Source organism: Euprymna scolopes, chromosome 20, assembly GCF_053919585.1.
Source record: "Euprymna scolopes isolate OS-2025 chromosome 20, ASM5391958v1, whole genome shotgun sequence".
NCBI lineage: Eukaryota > Metazoa > Mollusca > Cephalopoda > Sepiida > Sepiolidae > Euprymna > Euprymna scolopes.
Window position 1 is genome coordinate 81,129,731 of NC_136501.1, and position 27,234 is coordinate 81,156,964.

A 27,234-nucleotide genomic window follows, 5' to 3' on the forward strand; every position below is an offset into this window, starting at 1 on the left:
CACTACAATGTTATATCAAACTTTTCTCAAATCCTACAAACCCAACTTGCAATTGTGTCTTCCATCTTGAATATCAAACCCTCTTCAACAGGAAAAAAAACAAAACTTTTGGATTAAAAATGGAACATTCACTAGAAATCTTTCAAATGGACAAAAACAGCATACATAAATCAAACTTCCCTGAACATCCTCCTAGGTAGACCTAGAATCATTCTAACCCTATCAAAATCACATCACTCTGTATAAAAGCATATAAGATATCAATGGATATGCATTTGAGTCAAAACAATGAAAAGAATATGCTGTTGTTCTAGCTCTATCCCAAAAAGGCCTCCAAGACAAAACCTCAATCTTCAGTGTTGAAGTCACAGCCATAGATTTAGCCTTAGACCTTTAGACTCTACTATAACAAATACATATTTTCAGACTCACTACCAGTTTTAACATCACTAAAAATCAAAAATCTAAACAATCATCAATCGCATACAAAGAATCAACTTCATTTACCCAAAACAAAGACATTACCTTCTGTTGGATAGCCAGCCATATTGGACTAACAGGAAATGAAAAAGTAGATACAGCAGCAAAACAATCACTCAAAATGAACTCAATCAATACAAAAGTACCCTACACTGACTACAAATCGCTAATTAATAACTTTATTATATCCTAATAGCAATGGAACTCCTGCAAAAGCAACTACTTTACCAAATCAAACCTATCATCAAAAATGAATGGGCAGAAGTTAAAATCTCCAACAGGAAAATGACAAAAGTAATAATAGCAAACTCCAAACATGACATACCACTGCTACCCATTCATATCTACTAAAATGTGAAGATGCACCAAGCTATACCCCATGTCAAGAACCCTACACAGTGAAACATATCCTAACCAACTGCATAGATTTTAATCAAACATGAATAAAATACTATCAAGAAAACATTCTGCAAAACATTTTTTACAAAGTTTATCCCAAATATCTCCTAGAATTTCTAAAAGAAACAAAGTTGTACAGCAAAATATAGTTGGGGGAGGGGGGGAATCTAAAAAAACATAATATATAACTAGTGCACATCAAAAAGCATTACTTAAATTTCAATACCAACAAAATATAGAAAAATAATAAACAATAAACAAAACAAAACCAATTCTTCAGCATTAAATAATCCAAAAGGTTGATATGCTGGTAAAATAAACCAACTAAAAAAACTTATTTTGATAATGACTAGAAATGGGATGATAATAATAATAATAATAATAGTTTAAAAAAAAAAAAATATATATATATATATATATAATGGAACACGTACATCAAGTCTGTTGCCAAGGTCGCTCGAAAGATGGTGGGATCCTTCTACCGCTCCAGAAGATATCTCACTACTGATGCAATATAAATATCTATATAAAAGCCAAGTACGTCCAAGGATGGAATACTGCTGTCATATCTGGGCAGGAGCTGCTAAAAACAGCCTATCCTGCCTTGACAGAGTACAAAATAGACTTTGTGACTTAGTGGGGGATGCCCTTTTCTCTACCCTGCAACCTCTCTCCCACAGAAGAGACGTTACGAGCCTATCCTTGTGTTATCGTTATTTCCATAGCATGTGCTCATCTGAACTCCAATCTCTTGTCCCCCCTCGCCAATCTTTCACAAAAAACACCTGTCTAGCCGAATCCACTGTGAAAAATTACCCCCACTCTTTATCTGTGCCTAAATCAAAACGTGGATTCCATGAACAAAGCTTCTTTCTTAGAACTGCACGCTTGTGGAACTCTGTTCCGTCTGCCTGCTTCCCACCTGACTACAACTTGGATGTGTTCAAGTCCAACGTTAACAAATTCCTAATGAACCGCCCCCTTAAATAAACACTTCATCAAATCTCCACACTAACGTAATGTACTTGCAATAACCCTTATCCCTGAGTGGCTTCCGGGCCTTGATAAGTACACTGTGTAAAAAATATATATATATATATATATATATATATATGAATCAAAATAATTCCTGGGTAACTGCAGCTAGGTAGAGCTAGTAAGTTATTAGTGTAGATCACGGTTAATATACAGGGTACAGAGCATCTAAAAAAAAATACAAAAGTTTTGTTTTTTTTTTCAATGTTTGTTTTGACGTTTTTAATTTGAAAGAGGTGCTCAACTGTAAAACATCTACAACAAAAACTTATCTAATTATAACTACTGTGAAGAATTTTCCTTCATTACATGATTAAAGAGTATTAAGAAGTTGAAATCTTGCTTAATTACCAAATTTTATGCAAATCTGAAATATTTGAATTTTCAAATGGGTGGTTGTGCCCATATTATACCTCCTAAAAGTTTGTTTTTAAAACGTTTCTAAGAAATTGAAATTTGAATATATTTTTTAAATTTCACAAAAATCTTATCTATGAAAATGTTTTGAAGGGCTTTGACCTTTCCCCCTTGTTGCCCCCTTTATATAAAATTAAATTAAACAAAATATAGCCTACATTATAACCCTTTACATCTAGTAGCTATGTTTCAAAATGTATAAAGCTTGGTTAATTGGTTTAGCAATGAATCCTATGAGTACAGATGTTATATAAGGGTTAAAAGAGTTTCTTAGTCTTATTAGAGTGAGTCTTATTACAAGTGATGTTGTGAGAGAGATTGTTGCGTTCCGTGTTCGTGTTATGAAGATTCATATATATTAAAGGTTTATACTTAGAAGTGTAGATATGAGATGTAGAGTTCACATTGTAGATATGAGATGTGTATGTCAGACATTTTAAACCACATGATATACATAAGACATATATAACAATTTTCACTTTACCTTTTGGTAGAATCACAACACAAAGACAACGTTTATAAAAGCACATGATGGGTTTATTTCTTCTCACGACCGGCCGTGGTTTTCATCATCAAGAATTCAAAGCTTCACATATTACGTTTCAAAAGTGACCGTCTCGCTTCTAGACGTTCGAATCCCAAACTGCAGACTATCGTCTGTCGTCCTAAACCTCCCTCTGACTCTCCCCCAGTTTTTCCTTTTTAACTCTAAAGTTTTCTAACTATATCTAGAACTTCCCATTTTCCATGACGTCATACACATGTTAAAACATGCGTCTTCTTTCACGTGTTCTGGACATGCGTCCAAAACTTTTTCTTTGTTTACAAAAGGAATTTTTAACCTATATTCCCAATAACCTATTTTTCCAATATGTTAAAAACATGTTTATTAAATTATCTTGTATAGTTGCATTCCTCAATTGAATTTTTCATAAGACTTGTCAACGCACATTCTTTTCTTGAAACTATTTTATCTCTAAGCTAAACAATGGTTTGTTTTACATTCCATTTTCTAATTCTCTCTCGTAATCTATTTCTAAACCTAATTTACGAGGTTCGAATTTCGTCTATTCTATTTCATTTTCATTTTAACTAAATTCCCCATTTTTCTACTTACATGAAAAGGGGACAGCCCTTATCATGTAACAGATATATAAAAATATACACGACTGATGAGAATAAAATGCTGCTTTTGTTTATTCGACTAAAAGTTTTTTTTTTTCTTTGCTTATTGTTCATATCATTTATGATTTTAGGTGGAAATGCGTCAAAATGGACGCTTATTTAATCTTGTATCTGAATGTCTCCATTATCTTGGACATATTTATCATGGTGTCAGTGACCTAGCTCTTGATCTGAATCAGACCCCACCTCGTCACCTACATGCGCACACAGCCCTGCCAACATTGCCTGGTTTGTTGCCATCTGGTATTAATCCAGGATCTATACCTGTTCAAGTCAATCAGGTAAGTAGATTAAATGTATACCTAATAAAATCTGATTTTTTTTTTTTACACATTCCTATCTAACCAACATAAGCCAATGTTTATTTTATAACTTCACTTTTTCATTTCTATCAATCACAGACTGTCAAAATAGACTTTAAATTCCAAGAACAACTGAGGACTTATAATCTAAACTTTAACCTATATTTGAAGAGTCTACTTTTACAACAATACCAGTAATCACTGTCACAACGATTACCAAGTATAACATTAAAATCATTATTAGTATTATCACTTTTTCAAAGTTTATACACTTGTGGTAGAAGACAAGAGCTTGCTATGAATCTATAATTATCTGTTATGTGATAGTTTTACTTATTTTTTTTATGTGTTCTTTCTTGTAGGCTCAATATCGTATGGGAGGGGGAGGTGCAAGTGGTCTTTCAGGTTTTACATCCTCTACGCCACCACGTCCTTCCGCAAGCCAAGGTTCATCAACTGGCACCAACAGTGGTACGAGTACGGTCACTTCAACCATTACAGTCCCAACTGCTGCAGCAGCAACAACGGCAACTTCGTCCTCTCGAGCAACTCCAATTCCTTTGAATGCCTCTACTCTTCCGATAAGATTGCCTAACCTTACTTTCCAGGTTAGTCAAAAAAAAAAAAGAAAAGAAACTAACGTAAGGCAAACAAACGATGTTAAATGTAAAAATCTAAAACAGAAACACAACGTTAAAACTGCTTTAAAAAATCTGAAAAATAAAAAAAATAAAAAAATAAAAATGTGGAAAATGGCTTAAATAAGCCTGTTCCGATATTAAAATTTAAAAAATCGTAGGTTACCCGGATGTTTTTGGATGTGTGTGGTCGGTCGGGGGTGGGGATATTAATGAAAACCTAAGATTAAGCGAAGTAAAAAAATAAAAATAAAAAAAAAAACAGAAAAATGAACGTTCGTGAAAAATGGCTTTAATAACACTGCTTCAATATTAAAATTTAAAAAATCAAAAAAAAAAAAAAATTTTTTTTTAATCTCACAACACGATTCGAACCCAAAACGTTTATATAATGACCCAACGCTCTAACCAACTGAGCTAACACGACACACATGAAATTGTATCTGTTCTTCAAATATTTAAACTAAATCAGGTCATTACGTCGTCTGACGCATGTGCAGAACTGATCTCGTCATGAGAGGTCGGTTTTTAATTTCTTAATGTCTGTAAACATTTAGAGAAAAAGTGAACCCCCTTTTCTGTTACCTAATTTATATATGTGTGTCTATGAACATCACAAATGCGCATTTAAATAGATGGCAACATAAGTCTCTTTACTTTTCTATAAGATTAATAAAAAATAATATTTCTATATAATAACACATTACCCAATAAATCTTGGGTCTGACTTAGTGCCTCCATAAAAAAGTCCAAATGATTTTTATAAAGTACTAGCGGGGTTGCCCGAGTGTTTGTAGGTGTGTGTGTTGGGGGTGGGGGTAGATAAAAAAGAAAAAGTTTTGGTAGGAAGGTAGGCTCAAAAACAAATATGAAACGAAAAACAAAAAATAAAACAACGAAAAAAGTTATGGGAGGGAGCTAGGCTCGAACTCAATGGTGTAGGGGGGGGGTAGATAAAAAAAGAAGGCTCGAATTACAAAACGAACAAAAAAAAAACAGCGAAAAGAATTTTGGGAGGGAGGTAGGCTCGAACCTGAAGCCTTGAGGTTAATAATCTGATGAAGTGCCATGAGGCCAGGAAGCCAGGGATTTTTAGTTTGTCGATAAGCGTTTAAAAAATTGAAGGTGGTTTTTCTAGGTCAAATCTTACGCCATAGTAGCAGTAGCAGCAAACAAATTCACAATTTTGTTGTAATTGTAAGATAAAACTATCCGTAATAAAATATATTTACGACCACATTTTGTAAGTGTGAGATATTATGATATGTGTAGCATATAAAAAGTTATAAGAATGAGCGAGGAAGCAGAGAACCACCCCGAAAAAAGCCTTTGGCGGACATACAAAAAATATGCACACACATTTTCGCTTTTAGAATAGAGGAGGGTACCCGGCGTTACCTGAGTGTTTGGAGGTGCGTGTGTTAAAAAAAAAAAAAAAAAAAACATTGGCCAGGTGTTTGGAGGTGTAAAAGAAAAAAACCCCGAAGCCTTTATGCGAAGGTGGAAATAAAAGGGAAAAAAAGCCAGACACCTAACCATCTCGGCCACAAAGGAGAGGAATTGATAAGCGTGTTCAGTTGAGGTTTATAAACTGAAATATACAGGTACGAGGAAGTGGCATGATGTTTGACGTAGTTTTGCGCTGCAAGCCAGTTACGGTTTCCCCCGCTTTTCGAAGACGCGATGAGCTGGTAAGTCGGGCAAATTAAATAGAAAGGCAACCCCCGTTGTTAAGTCATAGATATTATCATTTAGGCGTGATATAAAAAGTTTTAAGAATGCCAGCCTCCTCCGCCCCCCCCCTGTGTTTTCGCTTTTATATATATATATATATATATACTAGCGGGGGTACCCGGTGTTGCCCGGGTGTTTGTAGGCGGAGTAAGTAATAACCTGTTCAAATATTATTAAAAAAAAAAGTTTAAAAAATCGGAAAAAACAAAAGAAAAAAAAAAACAGTGAAAAAAGATCATTGTTGGATCAAACCTGCAATCTTAAGATAACGCTGTATGTGAATGGGAGGGGGTAAACTAAAGAATAAGCGAAGTAATAACCCTGTTTAAATTTTTAAAAAAAGCAACAAAAATAACGTTGCCTGGGTGTTTAGAGGTGTAAAAGAAAAAAAAATATTTGGTAGGAGGTAGGCTTGAACCCGACGCCAAAGAGACAAACAACTAAGAACTGACAAAATGAAACGTTTACAAAACCAGCAAGTTAAACTAACATCAATGTTTTCTAGGTCAAACATGACATCATCGTCGTAGTAGAAAGGGAACATGAAGGAACGATTTTTTTTTTTTTTTTTTTACCCTCCATGTAGAAAAGGGTCCAGTTGAGGGTGAAGGAATTAATGTTTTTGGACAATTTTTCGATATTTATTGGCTGAAGGTTCGAGCTTGAAAATGATACCTACCTGGCGAAAAACCGTGGCCTCTGTCAAAAGTTTTTGCGAGACATACAAACACACACATATATACACACATTTTCGCTTTTATACGTATAGACTAACATTCATGTCACATGTCCAAATTTGCAATTAATTGGATTATTAGTTCATAAATTTCAGTTATTAAAGTAAAATTAGTTGCAAATTTTTAAAACACTGGAATAATCATAATTTTGTGTGTTGATAAAGTATTACTTTCTGATAAAAAAAAATACTGTTGTATTGCCTTAATTTTTCCCTTTTCTGCTAGTTTTCTCTGGGAGTTAAAAATGTTGATTTTGCCATGATTCATAATAGGAATTCGGTGACCTTTGTTTCATCAAAGAATGACACCTTTTCACCACCATCACTTAGACATGTGCACTTGGTGTCTTTCTCTTAATTTTGGATTTCTTAGTTGAAACTGATTTCAGTTTATGAAAAAAGTTTTGTTTTTTTCTTACGCTGCTTTCAGATACAGCTCTTCCAGTTAGAAAATTAATTTCAATTTCAGTCATTTTAGTTATTAGCTACTCTAACTCAATCTTTGCTGAATCACAGTTTATGAATTTTCAAGTGAAATCAAAGACTAAATAGTTGTAGTGATTGAGGTCCAATCGCATGCATCTAGTATACTAATATAATTTGGAATTTCATTAAAGCATTAACATTTATGAAAGTTCCTTGTAAATTAATTAAATTAATAAAAAATAAAGTCTAGCTATTTGTGTTAGTCTGCTCAAGTTATTTTGAAATGTTACATCAAAGTCAGAATTTTCCCTTTCATTGACTGATTAAAGCTCTATAAATCTTGACTGCATATAAAATTTAAATGGTATGTTTTAGTTGTTTATTGCTATATGCTTCCAGCAAAACTACTGGTTTTATTCACATTCATTGTTTTTTATATTTTATCCACTCGGCCATTACTCATTAATGTAACAAATTAAAATATGATTATTGAGTTATTTTATTTTATTGCTTGTATTACTATTAAAAAAAAATATACAAAGAAAAAAAACTCACATTAAAAACATACAACTCCTGATATTATCTTGATACAGCTATTAGTACTATGAAAATTGCTGTACTACTAGTACTACTTATATTCACATGTTAGTAATGATAAGTGTCTCATGGCATAATATTTTGAGTATAAACATATCCTCATAGTTGCCATAAGAGTACTGTTTGCATTGGTAACTAGTTCCACCCGCTCTTTTTGTCAAACGATATGTGACACGCAAAAAGTAGATTATTTTTGGTATGCATTATTTCAAACGGATTATTTTTAATTATTATACATACATTTCATATGCAAGATGAGGGAGGATAAGCATAGTGCACCCTCGCTACTTGGTGCTAACTTTATTCTGCTTCCATTCAGTTGAATGTATTAAATTGGTACTAAGAAAACTCTTTTGTTATTATACAATATTTCAAGCAGAGATTATATTTGTATATGGTTCAATATTTCAAGCAGATAATTTTTGTTATTATACAATATTTCAAGTAGATTATTTTTATTATACAATAATTTAAGCAGATTATTTTTGTGATTATACAATATTTCCAGTAGATTATTTTTGTTATTATACAATATTTAAAATAGATTATGTTGTTATACAATATTTCAAATAGATTGTTATTATACAATATTTCAAATAGATTGTTATTATACAATATTTAAAATAGATTGTTATTATACAATATTTCAAGCTGATTATTTTTGTTATTATACAATATTTCAAATAGATTATTTTTATTATTATACAATATTTCAAATAGATTATTTTTGTTATACAATATTTCAAATAGATTATTTTTGTTATTATGCAATATTTATAATAGATTATTTTTGTTATTATGCAATATTTCAAATAGATTATTTTTGTTATTATACAATATTTCAAATAGATTATTTTTGTTATTATACAATATTTCAAGCTGATTACTTTTGTTATTATACAATATTCCATTCTGCAACATTTCAAATAGATAATTTATGTTTACAATATTTCAAATAGATAATTTATGTTTACAATATTTCAAATAGATAATTTTTGTTATTATACAATATTTCAAATAGTTTTTTTTCTTATTATACTATACTAGCGGGGGTACCCGGCGTTGCCCGGGTGTTTGGAGGTGTGTGGTGTAAAAAAAAAAAAAAAAAACATAAAAGAAACAACGTAAGGCAAACAAACGATGAAAACAGAAAAACGAACACGTGAAAAATGGCTTAAATAAGCCTGTTTCGATATTAAAATTTTAAAAATCGGTGAGTACCCGGGTGTTTTTGTGTGTGTGGTCGGGGGTGGATAAGCGAAGTAAAAAAAAAAACAAAAAAAAAAAAAAACAGAAAAACGAACGTTACGTGAAAAATAATTAAAAAAAACTGGTTCAATATTTAAATTTAAAAAATCGAAAAAAAAAAGACATCTCACACCACGATTCGAACCCAAAACATTTAGATAATGAACCAATGCGCTAATCAACAGACACAATGTGACGTACATGAAATTTGTTCAGTTTTTCAACTATTTAAAGTAAATCAGGTCATCTGGCGCATGCGTAGAACTGCTCGTCGTCACGAGAAGACCGTTTTGTTAATAATTTCGTTATATTTTTTGTACGCATATTTTTTTTTTTTTACTTTTTTTTTTCGTTTAACTATCGTATCTACCTATTTTGAATGTGGTAATAACTTTGGTAACGTTGCCATAGCGTAGAAGTTCATAGTTTAGCTTTAATTAATTTTTTTTTTTACCGATAACAACATTTTTAAATTGTAAATTCCGACGGCCATTAGAGGTTGCTGACGTCAAGATCACGTGACATGACTCAGCGGGTTTTAAATACAAGTTGACCCAAAATAAACGGCCGCGTGTATACTTTATGTATAAGAGTTGGCGGCCGTATTTTTTGGGGCAGTTGTAAATCGATTTAAAAATATGTAATGTTTAACATTAAAATGTCACTTATTTTGGGGGCCCCCCCCCCCCTGCAGAAAATCGATCAGTTGACGCACTTCTAATGGTCACTTTCGGACGATTTTTCGATATTTGTCGTCCGGAAGGTGGGGCTTTCATATGAGACCAAGTTTGTGAATTTTTGTTGTGTCTGTCGAAAGTTTTTAGCAGACACACAAACATACATATATACATACAAACACGCACACACACATACATTTTCGCTTTTATATATATATAGATTTCCAGCTGATTATTTTTTATGTTTCAAATGGAATATTTTTGTTATTATACAATATTTCAAGCTGATTATTTTGTTTCAAATAGATTATTTTTGTTGTTATACAATATTTCAAGTATATTTTTTTTTTATTATACAATATTTCAAATAGATTATTTTGTTATTATACAATATTTCATGCTGATTATTTTTGTTATATAATTTTTCAAATAGATTATTTTTGTTTTTATACAATATTTTAAGTATATTATTTTTATTAATATACAATATTTCGAGCTGATGATTTTTATCATACAATATTACGAATAGATTATTTTTGTTATATAATATTTTGAATAGATTATTGTTGTTATTATACTATATTTCAAATAGATTATTTTCTTAATAAAATTGTAAACTGTAGTAACAAAAAATTCAACCTCAATAAACATCTTATTCCGATTAGATTCATAGAATCATTTCTTTATACATTTTAATATGTATTTTCTTTTTTGTTCAAAAATTGAACTTTCATTATATATTGATTTAACTCATATTAAAACTTCTCATCTCTGTTTATTTGCATTATTGGTTTTCTATCATTAAAAATGTTCCAGTTTTCTTTGAAACTATACTTCAAAACTTGCACTTTATTAACAGTTGATTGGAAGACGTTTCATAATTAATTGAAAAGTTAGTCTTGGAGGAATGCTATGAAAGTAAACTGATAGTCAGTGAGAAAAAAGAGTTTGAAGCAATTATTTTTTGTGTTACTTGTAAACATTGAGTACAAAACAAGTGCAGTGAATTACCAAAAGTTTGTGGGCAAAATGTGTAAAACTATGGAAGCTGACAAGAAAAAATATGTGAGGAAAATATATTTTGTTATTGAGAGGTTTTATTACTATATATCATTGAAGCATGGGTTGTAGTGTGATTGCAATAATTAGGAAGGAACAGCATAAATTCAGAGAAATTCTGCTATTACTAACCAGCAAAGTGTTATCACTGTCAACCAAAGGAAGAGTCTATCCAGGTGATGACATATAGAATTTAAACCTGGCCAGTGAATGCTAAGAATGAGTTTTATGGAAAAAAATGATAGGCGAATGATATGATTGATGTCCAATGGGAATCTTATACAGACTTGCATCTAATGACTTTTAGTAGAAAGATTAAATCTGGATAGTATAGAGATATATGCAGAAGAGGAGACTTTATTGGTATGGTCACATGGTGAGAGTTGTTGGGTTAAAATGTAGAACAGTTGAGATAGTCAGTTAGCAGGGAAGTGAAAAATTGGAAAAAAGTGATCTAAATAGATTTAAGAGAAAGAGGTATAAAAACCAGGCCAGAGATGGGTTAGTTTTAAAGTAAATTTTTAAGTCATACATGCCAACATGTAAGGCAGATGTTAATCTGAATATTATGATGAATTTAATCAGTTTCTTTTTTACGATGATAATAAAAAATGTTAGTGTGTTGAAAAGTTTAATTTTTTTTTTTCTAAAAGTTTTTTCTTGTAGATTTGAAATATTTTTACTTCCAAAACTAATAAAATATTAAAGAGTGCAAATATTTAAAAACCTATGCAAACTTTCTTATTTTGCTCCACTAGACAACTGGTCATTTATCTTCTGCTACACCCTTGAACCTTGGTCAGTCATTTGCAACCTCCAGTTCAAGTCCATATCTATTTGTGGAAGTTGGGCCTGATTCTTTAACAGTCAACAGTGTCTCAGCTCATGTAGTTAGTTCTGTCGATACCAATTCTACTTCGACTGCAAATACATCATCTGCACGTAAGTATTATTTTACTAAATAGGAGTTCTTTATTTCCCTAAGCTTTTTTTCCTATATACTATTAAAAAAGAGAATTTGTATGCCTACTAGACATTATTGTTGAATGTCTTGCATCTCTCTGTACAAGGGTTTGTTAAGACAACCTGGCATGAGGATACTTTTCCTTACAAGTAAATATTCAAAATCACATTGCATATTTGTGGTTCAAATAATCTCTCCTCAATATTGCTAGCCAATGTTGGTTTTTATAAGGAATTGCACACCTTCTCCAAGTAATATTACCTCAAGTAACAACACGAAGCTAGATACTCCACCAGACTAGATAGATTCTTGTCCTGGAATCCAGTAAGACCAAGAGACCAAAAGACAGACATGCTATAACGTATTTAAATGGTCAATTGGAGAGAGAGAAATTATGTTACCATCTTCTTTACTAACTCAGTGTTTAAGAGGTCGAGTAGAAATTTGCTGACATAATTCAAATATTTATATATCTCGTATAGAGATCAAGTATTAGCCCCAGGGAGGGGTCCCTTGATTTCTGAGAACTTCAGCTGAAGTAAAATAAAATTAAAGTAATGCACAAAGCACATGCTAAAATATACTTTAGTTCTGGAGATTTAATTATATCTAAAAAAAAAAAAGTATTTTATATGATTATAAATGCTGGCTAAATCATAAGTTAACTCTGTATTTCTCTCACCCTTTCACTATATATTGATTCAGCTATTTTCTAATATTCATATCTCTATAAGCATTTAGAGCAAGAATGAATCTTTCATCAAATTTATATACATATGCCTGTATACCTAACAACCATAAATGGTATCTTTATCCTTATTATTTAGTTATCCTCATCATTGCAGACATTATTTTTTTTAGTTATACAAAAAGAATTTAAGTTACAGTTAATGGATTTTGAATTGAAATCAAAGTAGAATAATGAAAAAGGTTATTACTTGTTGGGTCAAAGATGCATCTAGTTCCTCTTTTTCTTTTTTTTGCTGGAGAAGGAGCATCCTTCCAAATGCCAGGCATTCGCTCATTATTTCAGAGTTTCCAGATTTTTTTTTAAGTGTAATTTTTTGTATCTCTTTCACACTGGATGTGTGTGTAATTTTTATTTTATGATTTGTAAAATAAAAATTATGCTCTCAGACAAAATATACAAACGTTGATGTAATTTTTTTGTTAAATTTTTCTACTTAGGTAATTTAGAGAAAATAATTCACTAACCCTAACCAGCATTACCCTGGGATTCATAGTCATTTTACTGTGGGGTGACAAAAGTGTTTGCAAGACGTATCTACTAATAAATTTATGCTTCAATATTTTCAAATATAATAGCTATGTTACTCATTGTTCGATATGCAAATATATAAAGTAAATTCCTAAAAACGTAAACAAAATAATCATATTCTGGGGAAAAATATGGATTAAAATAAATTCAGGAAGAAATATGGGCCATAAGATAACAATTAACAAAACCATACAAATTTTTAAAACAATTTAATCCTTTATATGCTTTTCTCCATTCTTAATCAAATCCATCAGTCTCCTATCAACAGAGGATGTTCATTTATGCACTTGTTGAGGTGTGATTTCAGAAAATACCTCCTTAATCCTCTTCCAAAAGTCTTTTTTACTGCTGAATTGATGCCCGTTTTCGTAAACCTTCCGCTTCAGAATTGACCACAGGTTCTCTATCAGATTCAAATTCAGGCTCTGAGGTGGCCAATCCATCAGATGTTCACCAGAGATCCTGGGCTGAAAGCCAAGCTTTTGCTAACCAAGAAGCATGGCTTGAGGCATTGTCTTGTTGAATAATGAGATTCTGGTTGACAGTATTATTTTTTTATTTCAACCAGGGCAATAAATTCTGTTCCAAAAACTTGCAGTAGTTCACAGAATTCATTTTGACATCTTCGAGGACAAGAAAAGGGCCAAGAATCTTACTACCAATAATCCCACTTGTTGAATCGCAAGCCTTTAAGAAGCCATTTCTTGGTCCAACTATCGGGGCTGTCAAGTGTTGATCTAGCCACGCCAGTCCTGAGAACATTTTGAAAATTGGTTTTCAAATATTTAGTGGCTCATGCTAGTCAGTTGATATCACTCAAAAGAGGACATTTTTTTTGGTGTTCTCCGGTTCACTATTTGTTTCAAGATCCAATTTCCGGTCCTTTTAGAGATGCCAGACACTCCTGCATTAAATTGAAAATAGCTTTGCTTGTACTGTGTGGGTTTGCTAGCACACTCCTCTTGATTTTTCTCAAATCTCGTGGTGAAGTCACCTTTGGTCTGCCACTTTTGTGTTTTTTCTTCCATCTTTGTTGTCAATGACGTTTTACAGTTTGATGATCTAGCTTCAAAATTTTTGAAATTTCTAATGTAGACTTCTTCGCAGCAAGTAATTTAACAATTCCACCCTTCTCACTATCTGTCAACATCATTCCTTTAACCATTATTAATAAATTTAGGTTACCTGCATAAATTTTTGGCTCATCTGAAAAAAGAAAAATGTTTAACAATTTTTTATTTTTATTTTTTATTTTTTTTAGAAATGAAAATAAACAGAATAGTAAGTAGCAAATAATGAAAGAGGTGAAACTAAAACTAAAGCAAAATTGATAATGAAATTGAGAAAAAATAGGTCTACAAACTCCTTTGTCTGCCCACAGTAGTTTTTAATTTTTATTAATTTGCACATTTTTAGACTTAAGGTAGCCAACTACTATAATCTTCTTTAATTTAAAATGAGTTATCCTCACTTTCTGATTTTACTTTTTAGGTGCTAATTTAAAAATGCTATATATTAAGTCATCTGTGCCAAACTAATTAGTTTTAAAAATTGTAGATAAATGTTATAGTGTCGATAATAATTGAAAATTTGTTAGCCAGAAGCAAAGTTGGATTTGTTAGTTTAAAGGTTTTAACAAATTTGACAAGATAACTTTGTTAGATTTTTCTTTCTTTTTTTTTTTTCTTGGTTTCATTTCTTTTTCTTTTATCATAAATATTTTTGCTGTCTTTAACAGCGAGAACAATTCAACTAAATCTTGATCCTGTGGCTACAAATGCCCCCTCTACATCCACTCCAGTCACCACAACCAACAGTGCAGTGAGTACGGAGACCAACAGCAGTGGTTATACTTCAACGTCTACATCAACTACAACCACAAGTACTCCTAATTCTGGTATTGGTGTTGCACCAGGTCGAGCCACAGTGGTTCTACCTGGAGGAATGCCAAATATTCAAGGCCTACTCGGTTCACAGCACAATGCTCGTACTATTGACCCTTACTTGCCGTGTATGTCTCGTCACTTTATTGCCTCACAAACTCAAAACACTGCCGCTGGTGCCAGCACAGGATCGACCAGTAATGTTGGTAATGTATCTAACCAACAATCCTCAAATCAGGTAATATTTTAATTCTTGTTTAGTTATAAATTCATTATGTCAGATTTTCCCTTATTTCATTAATAGATTAACAACCTGCTTTGTCAAATTTATATTGGTCTGTGTTTATAAAAAAAAATTATTTTCACTTGATTTTATGGATTTAAATATTGATCAATATTTTATTTCTTTTTATTCATTATGAATAGGTCGAAGAGTACTTATCCTCACTAGCATCTTCATTGCATAAGAAGATAGAGGAATTGGAAAGTAACTTCCTATTAAGTGTTTGTAATTTTTTACTGAAAGATAATTGTTATAAGAAATGAATGATAATCAAGTGTATAGCATAGTTTTATTTGTAATTCAGTATGAAATTTTTTTTTTTTTTTTTTTTTTTTCTAGTAATAAAATATGAACACTTTATAATAGGGAATTACTTTCTAATCGCCTGGTAATTAAAATATATTTGAAAGAAAACCCTGAACGTTTCTAACAATTTTGTACTTGAAAAGAATAAAGAAAAACCTTGTAAAATTTAACTTTCTTTAGATTAAACTGTAACTATAGAACGTTACATTTTCATTTTTAATTTTTCTTTGTTTGCATTTTTTGAAACTTGTACAGAAAAAGAAATGAAGTTTAGTTGTAAGATAAACAGCTATTATGTCCTTTATTTGAAAATATGAGTCATCCCTCTTGCTCAATGTTATTTTTAGGTGATTATTTAAAAATATTTCATATCAATTGTGGCCCAGTTAGTGAGACTTTAGAGTACACTGACTGCCCCCCCCTCCTCCACAGAGAGTAAAAATCCCTCTGTAGGGCCACCTGGTGGCTGTGGTGGTGACCCATGATGCCTTAGGATCATGTCTTAGTGGTTGAAGTTCAGGATTTAGCACTCCCACTTCCCAACGACAGTTTGACCCTGACCTGGATTTGATGGGTGGTCGGAGAAGTCCAATCCATCAATCGACTAATGGCATTAAGCCCTGACACTTATTTGTATAAAATCCATTTACTTCAGACAAACACTACTCTAAATCATCTGACTCTTAATCACAAACAAGAGATTGAGTATAAGTAAGGAAAAGCTGCTACAAATAGAGATTTAAAATGAGATGGAGAGGGGAGACAGAAAAACCTGAAATGCTAACAGCCACTTACTGGTGTGAGTATACTTTCCTTGTATCCCCTCCTTCTACACACACCTACCATTACTGGGCTCTGAGCTAGGTGGAGAACAAGGAAGATGAAATATATATATACATATAAAAAAATAAATCTATAGCAACCAATAAAAATAAGACTCCATATCGAATTCAGCTGTGGTGAACACTGATGGTCACTGCTATTTTTAGGCTTGTGCTTACTAGTAGACACTGGCTACCATTCCAACTATCATTGTCAGTTCCTGGTGTTTACTGTTGACCCACTTAAACCCAGTTTTGAAACTTTATAATGACGAAATATCAGTATTAGAAGAATTCAAATTTCCTGTATAAAGGTTGATAAAAAATTAACTTTTTTCATTATGATTATGGCTCTATAATCTATAGATCAGCAAGAAAATATTAACAAACATTAGACATCATTAGGGATTTCAATCCCTGATGTATTGTGTCTAATGTTTGTTAATATCTTTATCACTCTGTGCTTTCTCATCTATTCCGACCTGTTGTCTGTTTTTAATGGCTCTAAAAACCTAAACATAATAATTAAAACAAACTAGAAGAAAGAAAGCAAATTATATTTTGCTGGTTAACAGGTCACATAGGAATAAGAATAGGTGACAAAGTTGGTCTAGATGCAAAATCATATAAAGTGACTATAGATAAAAAAACCTTTAAAATCCCCATACACAGACAAAAACTAACAATAAATATTTAATGGTTACTAGGGTGGGGGATAAACAGAGGAGGAGGACTCCTATTTAATTGTCTCTACATTGGACATTCACATCTAACCCACAATTATTAACAAGAGCAACCACCAAAGTGCCAATGTGGATATATACTGACTATAAAACATTTTAGATTTACAGATTGTAAAAATATGAACTCTTTAAAAGGAGTATATTTTAACAAAAGAAAATTAAATAAAACTATTTAAAGAAATAAAAACCAAAAAGACCATGGACTTCCTTAAAAAAAATAAAAAATACCACAAAATTATTTTTTTTTTCTTTTTTAACCACCGATATGAAAAATGCACATAGCAAACAAAACATTAATATAATATAATCATAAAATCACAAGCAAACATCTATTCACAAAATACCTTCTCTGGCATAAAATAAGCCCTAAGGGTTATTATGCTGATAAACTAAACAAATATAAACAATTTTCATCTACAAAACGACCAAACATTATGAGTAAATATTTGAAGATATAACTATGAGAACTTGAAGCAAAAACCTTTTTCCAAAATTATTGGATTTGGCATTAAATAACTGAAAAATGTGATATTCTATACAACAACCAACCAACCAATCATTCATACAAGTTGTTCAAACTGAACTAAAAACATTACCAATAACATGGTAAAATTAGATATGAAAATTGGCTAGTTGAAACTCTTTTTTTCTTTTCTTCGATGTTTGTTTAGTATGAAGAATTAAAAAATGTTACTAAATTGCAAAGTGTAGAACGTTTGAATAATTTATTTGTATAGTATTTTGTACTAGTTGTCCCTTACTGGCATTGCCCGGGCATGTATTTATTTGCAGTTTGCTTTTCTTTTTTTTAACTTACTTAGATACATTCCTAACTATAAAACTATGATAAAAATCAAGAATCCAACTGATTACAATTTTTCCAATTTTTGTTCTTTTGACTCTTAGAATTTTGATATTTGTTTCTTATTTTCTAAATGTCTCTTAACCATTTTAATCTGCATAGGCTGCGGATGCTGCACTGGGTGATGTAGTAGCTGCAGTAATGGCTGGCTTGCTTGGAACAAATGAATCCCAAACTGCTAATCTTCCGACTGATGGTAATAAGTATTTTATTATAATTATATTTAATCATAAATCAATGATTATGTTTTGTTTTTTGTTTTTTTAATCATTTTATTTCTGAGACTAATTAAAATGTTTAAAAATTTTATATTAATTTACCCCTTGAAACCTTAAAAAATGTCTACCCCATGCCAAATAACTACTTCCTACTTTCTCTTTCTCCCCCTGTTCTTTCTTTTCCTCCTCCTCTCTACATTATACCACATATACACCCTCTTTTTTCTCCTTTCCTTAGAGGGGCAAACTGTTTTATTCTATTATCTCCTCTGGACTCTAAAATATCAATTTTTTGGACACAGTAGGGAATAAGAACCCCATCATCTTATGGCCTCAGCCAAGATTGAACTAAGTACATCCTTCCAGTATTCCTATCTGTCATAGCACCTGAAAGATCTTCCTTGGAGATAAATGTATCTCGTATCCTATCTGGAAAAGTTAACTTTCGTGATCGATTGTGAGATGATGGGTGTCTCCACAGTACAAATGATGAAACAAGTTCATCTGTGGCACGTGCACAATGCCCAGCAAACTGAACACGTCTTTTACAAACTGAAGTTGATACTCTCGGTAAGTCTGCATATATCATTTCTAGAGTCTTGTGGTTTCACCATGAGAGATTGAGTACTTTTCTCAAAAGACGTGTGTAACATCCATCCAAACGACGTTATTTTGCTGAAAGAGTCAAAGTTTCAGATCCATAGAGTAAGATTGGATCAATAAATACGTGGAAAACTTGGATTTTGAATTTGCGAGCAAGATTGGATTTACAGATCTTCTCCATTTTTGTTACAAACAATCCATGTTAAAGTCTTTCTCAGAGTTCTTGAAGTGTGATCCTAGATACTTGTAGTCTTCAACACATTTGAGTATGTTATTTGTGAGGGTTTTAATTTTGTGATTGTTGCAAATGTTAATTGGCATGCACTCAGTCTTAGTAGCATTCAGATGAAACCCTGTACAGTTTGCTGCTGATTCAAGAGAAGATAGAAGTGCCTGGGCACTAATGAAGGTTGCCAGAAAACAGCGCAATGTCATCAGCAAAATCAGCATCAGTGATGTAAAGTGTAGGATTATGTGAACTTCTTCGCTGTTGATGTCCATTGTTATTGATTATATCCACAGAGATCCGCATGATGTAGTCTATGACAATGATGAAAAGGAAAGGTGCAAGTGTATCACCTTAGAGAATAGCAGCCAGAATGTTGAAAGGTTCTGTTTCACCATCTGGGGTCAGGACAGTGACCTGTCTGGTTGTATACAATACTTTTGTTGCTTCAATGATTTCTATTGGTATGCCATAGAGTTCAAGAATTTTGAACATAGTCTCACGGTTGATCGAGTCGAAAACTTTAAGTCCACAAAGATAAAGCTGCAGTTTTATTGCAGAATGTGATTTCCTCAATTATTCTTCGCAATGTAAGGATTTGTCCAAGAGTGAAGCGACTTGGGCGGAAACCATTTTGGTTTTTGCGTAGAATGGGTTCTACTTAGGGCGAATATAATTTAGAAGAAGCTTGTTATAGATTTTTGCTGCTATAGAAAGCAACAAAATTTCGTGATTATTCGTTGGTAGTGCCAAATCACCCTTTTTGGAAATGGGAATGATTTGTGATCGTAGCCAGATGGTTGGTGAAACGTAGCTGATCTTTGCACAGTTACACAGGTCGAGAAGTAATTGATGGGAGATAGGGTCCTTCCACAAGATGGCTGGAATCTTGTCTGGACCAAGAGCTTTGTTTATTGTCTTCTTTAGAACACATTTTAGTTCTGCAATGGTGTACTCTCTTGTTGGTATGTTCAAAGCACTATTAATTTGAACTTTTGAGTGGAACACGGGGTCTGGCAGATTTGCGGGTTTACCAAGCAGCTTTTTAAAATGAAAAAGCCAGTTACAAAGCCGTTCCTTGCAGCTGCCACCTTTGATTGTTGTTGGAGACTTTGATTCCTTTCCCGCTAGTTCATTTCTAGTTTTCCAAGCTGCAGCGTTGTTGATTGATATGGAGATGGGAAAGGTCAGTTCTTTTCCCATTAATATAAGCTTCTTCTGCCTCAAGATAAGTATGGTCGAGGGATTTTTAGCAGTTGTTAACTTCTTATTACTCTGAGAAAACTGACAGTGGTACATAGAGATTTTCTTGAGCTTCTGAGATTTTGCTGTTTGAACTAACTAGACTTTTTTGTGATTTTTTTTTTTTTTTTTTTTTTAGGGGGGGGGGGTGTAAATAAAGCCACCTCCTCGTTAGCTTTAATCGTTTCCATAGATCAAGTCTATGTTCCTTGAATATAACTGAGAGTTCTCTGAGTCATAAGAGAGAGTTCTTGGAATCACATTTACTGCATATTGAGATGATAGATTTTTGTTACGCTAAACTGTTTTCCAGTCAATAGCTTTCATGGGATCTGCAGTGGGTCTTTTCAAAACTCTAAAACTCAGTTTAACTGTGGCAGAGACAATTCGATATTCAGATCCCACAGAAGAGAAAGATGAATATGTTTGACAGTCATTGATACTCTTCTGCCACTTCTTACAGACCAGTATGAAGTCTGCTGCCACAATTGATTCAAGAACATTGTTTCTTCCATCCTGACACTGACATTGAGTACCTGAAGACAGAAGACTATCATCTAGTCACTGCCTCTTGTGTGAAAAATTCTGCCAACTCATCTGCAGGGAGGAGTGTAGGCATTCTGTTTTCATCGAAAGCTTTGGAGAATTTATCCAGTATATAAAAGATGTCATCAAGAGTTATTATTGCTGACTTCAAAATCCTAAAACAACAGTCATATCTTGCTATAGTCCCCACAACGATAGAAGCGATGAGGAAATCAATTAGTTTTACAATACTTTATCTTCTACTCAGGAGAATGTTCCAGCTCACAACGTTCTCTTGGTACCAGGGGACTTCAACGCTAAACTTGGAACAGATGATGTTAAATTTACCTTCCATGCAGAAACCAACCGTAATGGCGAGCATCTCATTGACTTAATGAAGGATTTAACCTCTATCCAGCTAACCCCAAGCTTAAGGAGCTGAACCAACAAAACAAACAAATTTCAGTTGACAATGGTTTGACCTTTGACCCAAATACATTTGTGATTGTTTTGCAGATTTTCACAATTAAAATGCTTTTTTTTTATATTTTTACAAAACTTTTTAATAAAACTATTTAAACCAAACTTTGGATTAATATTTAAAAAAATAATAAAAACAATTATTTACTTGTGATCAAGACTGATTTTGTTTAGGTAGTGAGTTTATATATTTACAAAACTTTAAAAATTTGGCTTTAAATAGTTTTATTAAAAAGTTTTGTAAATATTTAAACACACTCTATATAAAAAAAATCAATTTTGGTCATGAGTAAATAATATTACTCATTTTTATTTTAAAATAAAAATATTAATATTTGGTTTAAATAGTTTTGTTAAAAAGTTATATATATATATATATATATATATATATATATATAAACCCACTCTTGGTAATGAAAATCTGTAAGCAATCGCGAATGTGTGTGCCAAGATCAAATTGGTGTCAACTGAAATCTGTCCTTTTATTTCTTTCTTTGCAGTTGGTTGGGGTCCTTATTTCCCTACTTTGTCCTTTTTATTTTTTTTTTTTTCATTCCAATGTTGAAATTTTTCTTAATCCCTAAAACAAGACCATGCACACATCAGCACAGCACCATTTCCATCATATGTAATTGCAGACAATAAAGCAAAATGCAGAACATATTCAAATAAACTATAATGGCATGTATGTTCTGAAACAAAGATTTGTCATGAGAAAAAATGCCATGTTTTTTTTTTTTTTTTTTTTTAGCCTTTCCTTCTTAGCACAGCATATCATTTACAGGTTTTTTTTATTTATTTATTTATTTTTTTTTTATTAAGGTTTTAATCCCTTTCATTACATATTTTTTTTTTTTAAGCTACATCTTATCAATAACTAATGTATGTTTGCATGCATGTGTTAATGATTTCCTCCTTTTTGTCTTATTTTTTTAAAAACATTTTCCGTATATTTTAGTAATGAGTCATTCCTTCACATTTTATAAAGTTTTTTTTTTTTTTTTTTTTTTTAAATCTTATTTTCTCGCCATTCCTTTTTTTTGTTAAGTGCCTTTTAAACCTTTTTCTTTTTAAAAATTTCTTCCGAACTTCAAAGTTCCTGAAAGTATCCTGTACCTCTATAAGGCCACCATTCACCCATATATGGAGTACTGTTGTCACATTTAGGCTGGTGCATCTGCTACTTGCCTCCAACTCCTGGACAGGGTTCAAAAGAGTTGCCAATCTAATAGGTCCTGAACTGTCATCTAAGCTTAAGCCTCTGACCCATCGATGAGATTTTACATCCCACTGCCTATTTTACAAGTATTTTAATGGTGAATGCTCTGATGAACTATAAGCACTTGTACCCCCTCGACATAAATACCCCCGACAAACCCGGCGAGCAGCTAAATCCCACCACTATGCAGTAGAGATCCCTAGGTATAAGAAAGCCTTCTACTTCAATAGTTTCTTCCCGAGAATTACTAGACTTTAAAACTCCCTTCCGGGATTTTACTTTCCTTACTGTACTGATATGCAAAAGTTTAAATGCAATGTGAACAGACATCTTGCTGCTTATCTCCCGTCATAATATCCCTGCAACTTATATCCTTGATAGTAGCCCCCTACTTCAAAGTGGCACTGTGCCTTGTTTGGGGTGAAAAAAAACTTGTAAAAATGTGTTTGCATAACTAAAATAGTGTTGTGTAGCGGGTAAATATTAAGAGATGACAGGTTCATATCGGAGACATGTTAACAGGACATGTATAACAGATAACGACGATGATGACAATACTGTGGGGAAGACATTTATAACAGTCACGACGACTCTGAAGATAACAGACTGGGAGGTTCTTGCAGACTTCATATTAATATGGACTGGGAGGTACATTATTGATGATGGTGGGGAGGAAGTGTTATACAAAAGTTTGTTTATAGATAGATATACAAAACACATTTACCTTTTCAGTTGTAAAGACGACACGAGACAACACAGTTACAAAAAATGATTTCTTTATTCATCTGTCTACTTCTACCCTTCACCTCTAACCCGCTCCCACTCTCCGACTCTTATCACTCTGTGTGATCTTCTCTCCAATTATCTGATCCTCTCTAACTTCGAACCCTTGATTCCTATATTGAGAAATCTCCCTTGTTTATGACGTCAGAAGTGTGGTTCCCAGCATGACTAACTTTCACATGGATTTACATGTCTGTCCAAACACATTTTTGGCAACAGAGTATTCTCAATTCTAATTATTTAATATCTAACTTATTTTTAAACAATATTTTTTAACTCGCACTGTCCATTCTTTTAACTGACATATTTAATATCCAGTTATTCTAAAAGAATGGACAATCGCTTTTTTCTGACATAAATAATATTTAGCTATTTCTAAAATAATTAACAATCGACTGCATTCCTAGGATTTCAATTATTCTAGCCTTTTCTTTATATCATTTTCACTTATCTTGGATGCCTTCTTATCTAACAATAGAAACTGAAGAAATTTGCCGTGTTACAGCAGGAAGGAAAAAATGAACGATTATGAAGTTTATAGAACAAACTAAAGACTTTTACAGCGAGACAAAAAAGATGCTTTTTTGTTTTTTCAATGGCATAAGATAGGAAAAAAACTAATATTCAAATGTAAAAAAAACAAAATGGGATAAAAAAAACATTTTATGCCTCAACGTTAAGATGTGTCTTTTTTTCTCCTCCTAGCTCCTCAAACTGGAACTGCACCTTCTGCTTCAAGACCAACTTCTAATCCAGTTATAATTCCCCAATTTTCTCAAGCTATTGGTGGCTTGGCTAGCCCTGTGTTTGCTATGGTTTCTCGGAATCTGGCAAATATGACGCGTGCAGGACAGACACTTACAGATGTCACTCAAGAGCCGGCGGCATTTGTACAAACATTAAGAAATCTTTTGCAAGGCGCAGCTGTAAGTTTTTTGCTCACATAATTCCAGTTGTATTTGCTTAAAACACAAAAAAATTTGCATTAGATCACTGCTTTACTTTGTCACCTTTCATCTCCAGGATAAAATGTTTTATATAGTTGAAACTCACTAACTATTAAGAATGAAGATACAAATGGAAAAAAGATTTTCTTAAATGCAACTAGTATTTAAAGCTCTCAAGTAATTAAAAAATATTTTACTCCAAAATGAAGTTTAAATGTATCATGTTTTACTGAGAACTATAATCGATAAAACATGAAAATAAATCATATTTAATGCTGTACTTCATAAAATAAATTATTCCATTTTTTTCTTATTTTAGTTGCATGAGCTATGAACAGTTTTCAGTATAAGAGAAAATCTAGTGTTGTATATTTAATCATATTATAAAGTGTTAGACAATGTCAGCAAAGAAAATTCTGTTATCAAAGTATTATACTAGCTTGACCTGAGTTGCATGTTTTCTTGTTTAAATTTAGATTAAAATTTATAAAAATAAACAAAGCAAAATAAAATATGTAAAGTCAGAAACATCTCAAATGAGAAAGTCTTCAACAACAACCAAAAAAGCATTGTTGATTTTTACCAATAAATGAAAATTTCTTAAAATCTTGTCTATTAATCAGAAAACATTAGAAAATTGGAAATAAAAAATATATATATATATATCTGCTATTTCCACTTTATTTTTGAGAAAAAGTCATGTCTGAAATATTATGTTGGTTTTCTGCACTGAATGCTCGACACTGACGAACGACTTGTTCAGCCAAATCCAAACCAGCAAAAACTTTATATTTTAGATTCTAGATTTGTGGGAGTCCATGGACAAATTAGAAGATGGACTGCATTTTATTGAATAGCTTATTTTGAAAAAGGGAATCAAGAAACCAAACCAATCCCAACCACTTCAATTTTCCATGTTAACCCTAAATCTGTCTCCCATAACAACATTACAACATCATTAACTTCCACAAAACCTTTCAATCCAATTACAAATGTGATAGATTAGAAAGAAGGGGTGGAGGGTGGGATGTTCCTATTGATGCCATATCATCTATCAGTCCCTCAACTACCCTTGCTCAATCAACTGAGAACTATGAGACCATCCTTTGCAACCTGTGTGTTGATCTTTATCTTATCATGTCAGTCTATTGTTCCACGCAGTTAGTGACACCAACTTGCTCAACCTCTTAAAAATAGTAGTTACTAAGCATCAGGATTGTCTCATTCTGGGTGATTTCAATGCCTCATCAATCTGTTGTTCAGCTAATCAATTTGACCAAATTCTTCTGGAAACAATGAAGGATTATTTCCTCTGCTAACAAGTCTCCACACTAATGGTTATCAACCCTCTCTCTACCCAAGGTTGGTACTTATATACCTAAGGTTGGTACTTTAACTTATTTTGGTGCCACTAGGAAAGAGTGACAGTGGTTTTGGCGACATGTGTCTTTTTCTGCCCCATTGATTAATATTTGGCAGTACAGTCTATTTGTCTACCAACTTTCAAACACTATTCGATGTTACAAACCTTGTGACTAGGCTTCACTCATGATGATGGATTCTATGATCTCTGGTGTGCCTTCAAACATCATTGCTTACTGATCTGGCAGTTTCTGTAAGGCAACCAATGAGACAGAAGCAAAGGCCAGAAGAATGGAGCAAGAAAGAGTGTTGTGTTACTGGAAAGAATTTCAAAACAGTGGTTCTCCAGAAATATTTGAGGTCTATAGGTTACAAAGAAATACGGCAAAGTATGTTGAATAGGCGGAAAGATGGCACTATGAGACGAGGATTGCAGAACAGGCATACTATTCAATTTTATAGTTATTGTTAAACTAAAGGAATGAAGCATTGAACAATGCAGTAGTCTTCAAAATTTACAAAAATGACAATCTTCAAGATACCTTGTTCTTTGAAAGAACTTAACAACTATACAGCCTTATCTTAGCAAGTTTTTCATTCACTTAATGTAAATATAAACCCTCATCCAGACAGTCGGCATCCCCAAATATTCCAAGCATTTTCTTTTCTGGCTCCCTCACTCTGCTTTTTAATCTGGTTGACATTTGTTCCATCTTCAAGAAGGGTAATGAAGGATGCAACTCACTTTTGTTGTCTGCAAAGTCTCTAAGACTCAATTTGTGATGTCACATCTTTCTCCAGCATTAATCTCAAGTCAAAGATGTTTTTTTTTTTTTTCTAATTTGGAAAATTTATTTAAAAATTGAAAATGTATATTTTTAACTAGCAAGACTACCTGGCACCATCCAGGATCCTAATTTCCATAGATTAATAAATGAATGATGATGATGCAGCAAACATTGGCTTTCTCACTTTACTCAGGCCTTTCATTCAGTGAGTCGGATTTCTGCCCTACATGTGATCGATCGGATAGACTTCAATCACATCTGAAGAAATGGAGTTTTTCTGTCTGGTCTTAGCTTTCAGGTATAAGTAAATGCCTGGTATTTCTAATGACTTTCTCCAAAGCTGCTAGATCACATGTTTTTCCTTGTGTTAGTCAATGATCTGCCAAATGACATCTTCCAGAACGTTCTTTTTGCCAATAATATCAAGATAATTGCTCTCAGATGTAACTTTGAAGATCTTTGTAGATGCTTTTATCACGTCTGAAAATGGTCAAACTTATAGAATTTCTCTCAATGTCCAAAAATTCCACCACCTTCCAGCTTGTTCTTCACCTAACATGCCAATTGATTTCAAAGTAGGTCAATTAATTTTGGATGAAACAATGCAGTCCCAGAACTTTGTAGTGGTTCATTTCTCTTTTACTCCCACAGCTTAATGCATTTGAGTTGCAAATAAAGTCCTATCACTATACACATCTCTGGCGTGACCATTCGGGAATATGCTAGCTAATGTTCGTTCCACTATTTCATTCAGGATATCCAGCATC

The 27,234-nt window shown here is 32.5% G+C and overlaps 1 protein-coding gene across 4 annotated transcripts in view; it reads left to right on the forward strand.

The window, feature by feature from the left end:
• Positions 1-27,234, forward strand: part of LOC145241490 (large proline-rich protein BAG6-like) — a 322,214-nt gene that overhangs the window by 250,581 nt on the left and 44,399 nt on the right. For all 4 annotated transcript variants that reach the window (XM_080104490.1, XM_080104489.1, XM_080104493.1 and 1 more), the window contains 6 exons: positions 3,588-3,797; positions 4,181-4,426; positions 11,692-11,875; positions 14,915-15,297; positions 18,177-18,270; positions 24,076-24,296. In XM_080104490.1, the coding sequence (XP_079960616.1) occupies positions 3,588-3,797; positions 4,181-4,426; positions 11,692-11,875; positions 14,915-15,297; positions 18,177-18,270; positions 24,076-24,296 (1,338 nt within the window). The remainder of the gene's footprint in view (positions 1-3,587; positions 3,798-4,180; positions 4,427-11,691; positions 11,876-14,914; positions 15,298-18,176; positions 18,271-24,075; positions 24,297-27,234) is intronic.